At 49.7% G+C, this 9,964-nt stretch overlaps 1 protein-coding gene across 1 annotated transcript; it reads left to right on the top strand.

The window, feature by feature from the left end:
• Positions 1-6,945: 6,945 nt before the first annotated feature.
• Positions 6,946-9,224, top strand: CCDC184 (coiled-coil domain containing 184). The gene has a single exon (XM_065887907.1). The coding sequence runs from the start codon at positions 7,403-7,405 to the stop codon at positions 7,988-7,990; it is 588 nt and encodes a 195-aa protein (XP_065743979.1). The 5' UTR covers positions 6,946-7,402; the 3' UTR covers positions 7,991-9,224.
• The last annotated feature ends 740 nt before the right edge of the window (positions 9,225-9,964 follow it).

The raw sequence follows: 9,964 nt of genomic DNA, 5'->3' as shown, positions 1-9,964 counted from the left end.
CACTTTCTGAGGGGAACTGAGTCCCATTTTAATGCATTTTATCTGGTCAATTACCAGTGAAATGGCCCTCTGCTTCTTGGAGGACCAGATAACCCTGCTGAGAATAGCAAGTTCTTATTGAAATTGTCCTACAAATGTTGTTTAAAACTAACCTCAATTCCTGGAATACTGTTTTTCTGATCCAGGTTTGCTGTTTGTCTTTAATTTGATTTTACTATCCTGGAAAAACTGATCTTTATATCTCCTTTGTTATATATTTGATCAATGTGGAGAGTTTTTGTTTGTTTGTTTTGGTTTGCTCATAGAACAGAAGTAGGGAAGGCATAAGCAGAGGACAAAAAGGCCTCAATTGTATTATAGTATAAAGTACCCTGGGCTAACATTACACTAAATTACTAGCCTATCAGCTCAAGAACTCAAAGGGAAGAGAAACCCTAGCTTTACAGCACAGAAACCTTTCTTTTCATAGTATCCCTTCTCAGTTAGCTACCAATTTTTTTTTTTTTTTTTTTTTTTTTTTGCGGTAAGCGGGCCTCTCACTGTTGTAGCCTCTCCCGTTGCGGAGCACAGGCTCCAGACACGCAGGCTCAGCAGCCATGGCTCACAGGCCCAGCCGCTCCGCGGCATGTGGGATCCTCCCGGACTGGGGCACGAACCCGTGTCCCCTGCATCGGCAGGCGGACTCTCAACCTCTGCGCCACCAGGGAAGCCCAGCTACCAATCTTATAACCAGTAGCAAGGTACTTCTTCTGAGCCTGTCTCCAGTAGAATAAGAGTATAAATCAGGAGTTCTTCTCTGTGACATACAGGATGGGGATACAGGTTTGGCATCATCCCATTCTTAAACATTTGAGGGGAGAGGAGAGCATGCAGTCCTCTGACCTTGAAGTTGGACTAAAACTAGGCCCCATTCTTTGACACTTCGATGGGGATAGTGGTGGAATATGCTGCTGGGGGTTCCAGTGGGTGGCTAGGTGATAACTCTTATTTCAAAGCTACAAGCACTTTGTTATCTTGCAGGAGGTGGGGACTTCCATGCGTCTTACAGTAAGTATTCCTTTGTACAAGGAAAGCCAGTAAAAGGGCCATTTAACTGTGTGAACATAAGCCACAGATCATCAAAATAGATGGCTAAAACCAAAGAAAACCTGCTCTCTAAGATAAGGCAGACTTGGAGCTCTGCAGGCTATGTGTCCCTAAGGGAGATGTTTCTTTTTCTAGGTATGGATTCAGGCTTCATTCATTCATCTATTCAACATGTATTTATTGAGCATCTCCCAGGTGCCAGGCATTATTCTAGCACTGGAGATATTGCAGTGAACAAAACCAAACCTCTGTCCTAATGGATCTTACACCTAGTTGGAGGTGAAAGACAATAAATAAATACATAACTGAATAAACAAACAAGTAAAAATACAGTATCACAGATGTTAATGGCTGTGGAGACGTATAAAGCAAAGTAGAGGGACTAGAGCATTCCAGAGCAAAGGGCATCCTAGTGCCTTAAAACAAACAAAGCAGGCATTGTGTCTATAAACTGTGAATGTGTAGTTGACCACAGAAGATGGAGTTGCTTTCATGTAAGACTTCTTAAAACAGGGGCTTCAGGGTCTTGGTGAAAAAGTTGGAGAAAGGGCCCTCCTCCTCACTTCTGCCTAAGATGCAGCAACTTTGCAGTCCTTGGAAGATGTGGATTACTTTCGGGGGACCCTGTTCATGACATAATCATGAATACTAGTGTAGTTGTGTTGAGTAGAACCATAGTGCACCCTCACAGTGGTTGCTCTACTAGTGCAGCTGACAGTGCCTTGTTGGCCTTGGAATACCACCTCATAGCAAAAGGGAAGTGGTAGGAACCACTTTTGATAGTATTTTTAGGGCCTTTGAGAAGTGTGGAGAGAGTATAAGTAGAGGCATTAGTAAGAGTGAGACCTGAAAAATTTTTTTATATATTGTCCACAGACTTCCTTACGATATGACAGATGAGAAGGGGCCTAGAAATTTGCATAAGTCAGTATTAAGGAACTAAATTTCTAAAAATTCTTTTAAATGGAAGAGAAGTCTGAGGCAGACATACCACAGTCCATACCCTGCCCAGATACTTGGACATAATTTCTTCCAAATTTGACTGATACTCTGGGAGAGGCAATTTGTCAAGCAAAATTGCCCCATGGCACCAGAAATTGTGGGTGTTCTCAGGTGGTGCAGCATTATCCATGCCTGATGAAGATCCTCACTTGGGGACAAACCAGGCCCTGAGCTATTGGCAACTTTCTGGTGGCAGAAAAATATATGGAGAGGATGCACGAGGAGGGTGCCCCAGGTCCTGCACCAGAGGTCATGGGTGGCTCCAGAGCTTGGAATGTCTGTGTCTATGGCCAACTGCCCAGCGACACTTGGACTGGAACTAGTCCAGAGTGGTACAGGATAAATGACTAAACATGCACTGAAAAGGGGAAAACCCTTTGCAAGTGTTGAAACAAGAAAAGCTGTTGCAGTGGGCAATGAAGAAAGGGGAAGTAGTGTAAAAACAAGTAAAGCAGGTTTAATTGAAATGACAGGTTATTTTCAGTGGAAGTGCAGACTGCATGAGAAGTCGGAAGGTCCCCTGGTATTCTTGCTCTGAGTAAAGTTAATATGAGTGAAAAAGAAATGGGGAGGGGTGGCCTTTAGGATTCCTAAAATTAGGTTGAAGGCACAAAGCAAGCAACTGAAAGCCCAGCTCTGGGCTTAAGTGAGGGGGGTGTGTGTGTGTGTGTGTGTGTGTGTGTGTGTGTGTGTGTGCGTGTGTGTCTCACCTCATGACCATATCTGTGACAGTAGAGACTCCTGAGTGTGTGAACAGTTGGACCCCCTCTCCAGTCAGAGACTCATATGGATTTCGGATCTTTGCCAATGACCACGCTCATTTCTCCGTACAAATGTGGAGATGAGCAAAGCAGGTTGGCTGTAACACCAGGCCACCCACCCACTCATGATGAGAAAATTTAGTCTATGTGACAGACAAAATCCACAATAATGTGATTATTCTCAGCCTCTCAGTCTTTCTTACCCTCTTGGAAGGAGACCCCTGTCACTGACAGCTGGGGCTCCTGGTACCTCTGCTGATCAGGGAACTGAGGGACAGAATCAAAGGAGCTGAAACAAGGAAAAGGAGTTTCTTCTTGCAGAAGAGAAAAAGAATACACTCAAGAAGTAAAGAGGGGGCTTCCTTGGTGGCACAGTGGTTGAGAGTCCGCCGGCCGATGCCGGGGACACGGGTTCGTGCCCCGGTCTGGGAAGATCCCACATGCCGCGGAGCGGCTGGGCCCGTGAGCCATGGCCGCTGAGCCTGCGCGTCCGGAGCCTGTGCTCCGCAATGGGAGAGGCCACAACAGTGAGAGGCCCGCGTACCGCCAAAAAAAAAAAAGTAAAGGGGGTGGGGGAGTGAAGAAGCAAGGGCCAGCCTTGAGAGAAAGTTTGGCGGTGTTGGGGGAGAGGGGAGAGAGAAGGGTAGCAACAGCTATGCTCACATGAGCGAGATGAATAGAGAAGGAGGAAAGAGAAGTTTAAGATGTTTTGCTCTGTGCTAAGAATGTAAACCCCTTTAGAGTTTTTCCAGAGACATAATAAAAATCTCAATTGCTTTTCAGTTCTTTTTTGTTATTAGATGTGTTTCTTTTGAATGTGATATCATGCTGAGATGGGCCACAAGGCAGCTCAGCTTCATAAAATTTACATTTGGGGAGTACTGTCTGGAATTGCAGACCTGTGGTGCAGCAGTCAGCTGTTCCTTGATTTTGACCATCATTCTAGATCTGAGTCAAGCGAGCATCTTAATTACAATTGCTGGATTTGTAGTGCAAAAAGTACACCAGCTATATAAAATAGACACTGGGGATAAACTAGACACGAGACAGAGGAAAATGGCAGAGACTATTAAGAATCACAATTTTAGTGACAATTTGAAGTTTGGAACTAGGTGTACCTGACGGAGACCTTTATCTATGCAGCGTGAGTCTCTTCCCCCCATGAGCTGATGAGATTGGGATGAAGGAATAGAACAGCTAAGGTGATTCCCAGAGGAAAAGAAAAAGGCAGGAAGCAGAAGAGGAGTGCATAGGGCTTATTTTTTCTTGCTGTGTCCAAATACTCTAGTGATATGGCCAGAGTACCTATCCATTCAGCTTGGGGATGGACCCAATTAACAAACCCCAGGGCCCTGGCTTCCAGAGGGTCCAGCACTGTAACCCAAACAGCTGACTGAGGCTCTGCTCCACTCTCTGCATCTGTCCCCCTTACTTTTCTGAGACTAGACCTCTCCTATTTCCCCTTGTCTCAATTTCACACAGAATTCCTAAAATTATCTGGTTCTGAATCTGAGGCGCCAATTGTCTCCTTGTATTTTCAAGTCTTGCTACTAGTCCACACCCCCAGATCCCACGTACCCTTGGCTCTCCAATGTCTGACTTGGAACTTGACTGGATCAGCCTCACCCCTTGATCTCTGCACTGTTTCCCATATTCTTTCGTGCTTCTCCAATAATTTCCCCTCCCTCTAGGCTCAGACCCCATGTACTCTCAGCAGACCTCATGCCAGCGTCTCTGGGGAGCATAATGTAATCTATGCTGAAAGCCTTGACATAATGGTATCCACAACAACAGTGGCAAAGGGCCTTGTATGACGGCATAAACCAGCTCCTACTGTATAGGGGCTATGTTTAATGTAAGGTTAAGGCTAAGATGGGAGGCTCTGTGCTGGGGACAGGGTCAGTTCTTGTAGGTAGAAGGCAGGGGCCTATCTGAAGAGTGAGGGAGCTGGCAAGGTGAAATCATCCTTGCGAAGTGCTGGTCAAGAGATGTGAAGTAACAGACCCAGGCAAAAAATCTGAAAATCATGCCAGTCTTTTCTGACTATAGCAAAAGTCTCCAGGAAAAGACGAGCAGCAGGGTTGAATCCGTAAACCCTGAGACTATGCTTGCTATAAACTTATACTGTGTAAGCTCAGCTGTTTTTGGTGTGTCTTGTCTGTTTCTAGTTTTCCTACAGCTCCTTTTTGGTAAAGTCTTTTCGTGAATATCAGCGCACTTTGGCTGTGCTTAGGGAAACCAAGGAAAAGCATTTCTGTCTTCTCCTGAGCTTTAGGAATAACCTGTGGGACACATGGTGAAGGTGGGAGTGATAACTGAGGCGAGAGTCACAAGTCTGTGGAACAGAGGAAGGATGGAATGAGCAAATAGGATTGAATCAGAGAAAATACAATAGGTTTTAAAACTTTCTCCATATATTTGTTTTGGGAAATCAAATTTCTAATGGCTGCATAATACTTTATTATATCAACATTTGATTAAACATTTTGCTGTTTAGGATATTTTCCCACTTGTTTCTATTTTAATAGCAGTAAGACAAGGAATAAGCCAAAGAGTTTTTTAGCGCCAGAAAAGTTTCTCTGGGCCAGCCCCACTCCTCACCACTAGAGTATGCAAGCAGGGAAACCTCAAGGTAACACATTTGCTATCACTGAACCACTAGTATACGAAACACTCACCCATACCTAGCTCTTCCCCATCTTGAAATGATACAGCTTTTCTCTTCCTCAGATTTACTTCTTCTTGTGAACTTCATTTTTGGTTTCTGAACACTTGGCTTCTCCAATTTACTAAGGTCATTATTAGTTAATATGCTGCTGCCTAGGTATTGCTTGCTTTGCAATCTGAAGTCATCTGTAAATGTATTAAATTCAACTTTTCTTCCTCCTCCTCCTTTCCCACTCCGCTCCTCAAAAAGGGAAAGGCATTGTCACAACGGTTGAGACACCCCATGTATGTCTGTACATGGGTGGTGGGCCTGCTGAGGGGGAATTACCCTTACATAATCCTTCCTCCCCATCCCTTCCACACATTTTCGACAGTTCGCCCTTTCAACTGTGAGCTGATGCAGTGTTATTCAGAGTTAGAAATAATATTACCCAATATTGCCCAGTCCAATCCCCTAACAGATCAGGAAAATGATTTATTCAGGGTCTCTGAACTAATAAATGGAAGAAACAAAACTGAATTCAGGTCTCCTAAAATCCACTACCTGTGAGCTGGAGAGTAATGGGTGAGGGAATGGGGACGCAGTGGTTCTTGTTAAATTATTCATTCAACAAACGTACTGAGCATTTACTTACTACGCGCCAGGTTCTATTTTGGGTGCTGGGGATTCCGTGCTGGAGGACACGGAGGAGACAAAAATCTCTGTTCTTACGGAGCTTTCTTTCTCAAAACTGAAGCGCTTTGCCTCACCGTGCTGGAAGAACCCCCAGTGCCCTGAGTAGAAGCGGTTGGGTCTCATATGGGAGGGAATCCCACCTTTTCTCGGCTCCTGTACTATCTTATCTACAGCGAGGGCTGATTTACTGCAGAAGCAGAAGGGAGTGGCGGAAACCTCCGTAGTGCCCTCCCGCGCCTCTGCACCTCTAAGGCCGGGCGGGGCCGGCTCCAGGTCGCCGTCGCGCACCAGCTCTAGTCTGGGTAATAGGGTCGGCCTCGCTACCCGCTCTGCTTCCCTGCTGGAGGACAGAGAAGTAGGACGCGGCTCTAACGTCATCCTCAGGGAAAGGATTTCGGGCGGGTGAAAATCCTTCCAAGGCAGTCGCGCTCAGTGTCTACCACCCAGGCTAGGGGAGGGACGATGTCTCCCCGACCTGGGGATTTATGCAGCAAACTGCTCTCTCATGCTTCCCTATTAAACATTGCAGCCACACGCTCTTTCAGCCTCAGCTGAGGCCACTGCAGCGTCCCCTCCCCTCCCGCTCCGCCCGCTAGCTCAGACTCCAGAGTCCCACTGCAGCTTCCCAACCATCCTCCCTTTTCTTCTCCACTTCCTGGTTGCCATGGAGACACACGTCATTTAAGTGCCGTGCGTCGCCTTGGAAACAGAGGAGCATCCGCGGCTCGGCTGGGAGACCCGCCCGTGTCACTTCCAACCACACTCGCGGACGCTGCCCGTTAATGGCCGAGGGGAGTCCCGAGCTCGACCCGCTGTTGGCCTCTGCCTCGACCTGAGCCCCTGTGCGAGCGCTTCCGTGACCCAGGGAACCCGCAGGCACTTGCCGCTCTTGGCGCCCAGAGGGCGGAGCTGACACGGGTGCAATTCAGGAGGGTAGGTAGGGCAGGGCGCTTTCGCCCCGTGGCGAGCCGGAGAGACGCCGGCCCTGGGACTGTAGCGCGATCCTCGTCCTGCAGGCTCTTCCCGGCCTCCCCGATCCCGCCCGCACCCTCCGCCCGAGACTCACCTCCTCACGTCGGCTCCCTGCCCCTCTCGGGAGCCTCCTCTTCCCAGCCCCTCCAGGCACCTCTCCCCCTCCCCGTACCTTCCTCCCACCTCGAGGCCGGGCTGGACCGGACCCGGAGCCGCCACCGCCCGCTTCTGCCATTCAATGGAGGACGGTCTGCTGGAGATCATGACCAAGGACGACGGCGACATGCCGGCACCTCTGGAGGTGTCCACAGTGCCGGCCGTGGGGGACGTGATCTCCGGGGAGTACAACGGCGGCATGAAGGAGCTGATGGAGCACCTGAAGGCCCAGCTGCAGGCCCTGTTTGAGGACGTGAGGGCCATGCGGGGGGCCCTGGATGAGCAGGCCTCGCACATCCAGGTGCTCTCGGACGACGTGTGCGCCAACCAGCGAGCCATCGTCTCCATGTGCCGGATTATGACCACCGCGCCCCGCCAAGGTGGCCTGGGCGTGGTCGGCGGCAAGGGGAGCTTCCCGGGCGCCCCTCAAGAGCCGGAGACCCCTTCGCTTGGGATCGAGGACAGCGGTTTGCTGGGTCGCGATCCTGAGGACGAGGAGGACGACGATTCAGAAGAGAAGGAGATGCCCAGCTCCGCCACACCCACTAGTCACTGTGAGCGCCCCGAGAGCCCCTGTGCTGGCCTCCTTGGGGGGGACGGGCCACTTGTGGAGCCCCTCGACCTGCCCGACATTACCCTGCTGCAGCTGGAGGGAGAGGCCTCTCTGTGAGGGGACTCCGAGGGGGCACTACTTTCCCGGGCTGGCTTTGGGTTTCCGAGAGCATGACGCGAGAGGACTGAACCGCGCGGTGCAGCATGCTTCACTCCGACCGCTACTCTTGCGGGTCAGGCGGAAGAGACTCCCTGGAGGAAGCATTTATAGGGTGAAGGACTTTGGGAGCATCAGGAATTCTTTCTGCCTGACCAAGCGAGACGTAGCAAACTGCGGAAAGGTGAGGTTGCAGGAGAGGAAGCGCCCATCTCTGGACTCCCATCCAACCCCCTACCCTGCCCTTTCCCCCTCTCCAGCCAACAGGAGAACCCCTGAATTGTGTAAATAAAATTCTGCTTTTTCTATTCTGAAAAAGGACTTATCTAGGATTCTGGCAAATAATCTCTAACGATTTACCTAGAAATTAAGGAGTTGGGGGTATTCTGTTCTGGCAACAGAAAATTTACCCTTCTGATGAAATCCAAGCTATTCAGCATTCTGCAGAAGCCTCTCCCCTCACAGATCTCTGCGGCTGCTGATTGGTAAAAGAAGCTTGAGGAGGGAACTGCAGCCCTAGGAGTCTGGGTGAATGGGGTTCCAAGGGCCTCTGGGCTGGGAGGAGCTGACTATCAATGTGCATGAAGACATAGTAGCTCAACCTCTAGGATTCTGCATGCAGAGTGGATCCTGCCTTGTCACTGACTTCATCTGGGATTGCTTTATCCATTCACTGAGGCTTAGAGAACAAAGAGCCCAGTTCACAGGCAGAGACTTGGGGATGCTCAGCAACAGCCCAGATTTAGGGGACACTGAGGGGCTCTTGAGGGCTGCAGCCAAAAACTCTCTCTTTCCTGGCTATACCTGCTTAACTTCAGTTTCCTTTTCCCGTCAACGCTTCCGTGCCCGCTGCCTCTTGGTGCTGCCTCCATAATGTCTTGTGTGCGTTATGTGTGTCGACCTGTGTAGTAGTGTGTGAGCCCTGAGGGGCAGGGCTTGTGGCTCTGGTGTTAGGTTCAGGGGGCTTCAGACCCTTCTGTGAGGCCCAGGCTCTCACGGCGCTCTCCCCTCTCCTCTCCTCTTTCACCCCCACAACCAGGGCATGGAGCATGTGGCCGCCCTGAGGCTCCTAACTGATGTGCTTCCTTCCCACCTCCTCAAGTGGTGACTTTGTGTGCCCTTTCTCCTCCTCCGTGTATCCCTTCTCAGTGCTTTCCTTGGTGTTAACCTTAATAAAGCGGCGTCATCTCCCCTCCTTGCTGACTGGTACAAGGGCGATGTCAGGGTGGGGCTTCTGGACCCACTGCATGGGCACAGGCTTAGCGGGAACTACAGGGACCATGCCTTTCCTCCTCTCTTCTTGCCTCTGGTTCCAAGGAGTTGACCGTCCCTGCCGTGATTGGGACATGCGTTGCCAACTCTACCTGCGGTCATTTCCGACCTGGACCTTCACCTCAAGCTGGAGATGGTACGTGTTGAGACTCCCAAACTAACAAGGGTTTTTGGTAGCAAGAACTCCAGATGTGCAGGAGACTTCTTTTCAGTGAAGCACCTGGCTCCTGGGAGATGATTTCCAAATCTGAGTCCTGGAATGGTAGGCATGACACTTGTTCCATGGGAGGGTTAGGGAACGGGTATTGTTCAGGAGGGATTGCCCGGAATCTCTGGCAGTAGAGTGACATATCACAAAGGAAACCACAAAAACTGCCTCAGGCCTCTTGTGGAGAATGCCTGTAAGGTGTCCCCACCCCCCCCCCCCCCACCCCTGGGAGCTTAGATTGACATCAGCTCTAGTCTGCTCCCTGGGGCACTGGAGATTTTCCAAGCTGCTCCAAACAAAATTTGGGAGAAGAATGAGCTGGGGTTCTGTGTGTGTGTGTGCACTTGCACTTGCATATCTGCATATGTATGTATGTGTGTTATGTATGTGTGTGCGTTCTTGCTGTGTGGTTGTTGCAGAGAGATGGAAAGAGCACTGGCACTGAATCTCAGTTC

This window comes from Phocoena phocoena, chromosome 11 (assembly GCF_963924675.1).
Source record: "Phocoena phocoena chromosome 11, mPhoPho1.1, whole genome shotgun sequence".
Classification (NCBI taxonomy): domain Eukaryota; kingdom Metazoa; phylum Chordata; class Mammalia; order Artiodactyla; family Phocoenidae; genus Phocoena; species Phocoena phocoena.
The sequence above is the reverse complement of the archived record's forward strand: the minus strand, read 5'-3'. Positions and strand labels throughout refer to the sequence as shown.

Excerpts from the sequence above, each read along its gene's own strand:
- CCDC184 (XM_065887907.1), top strand. The coding sequence starts at position 7,403 with ATGGAGGACGGTCTGCTGGAGATCATGACCAAGGACGACGGCGACATG.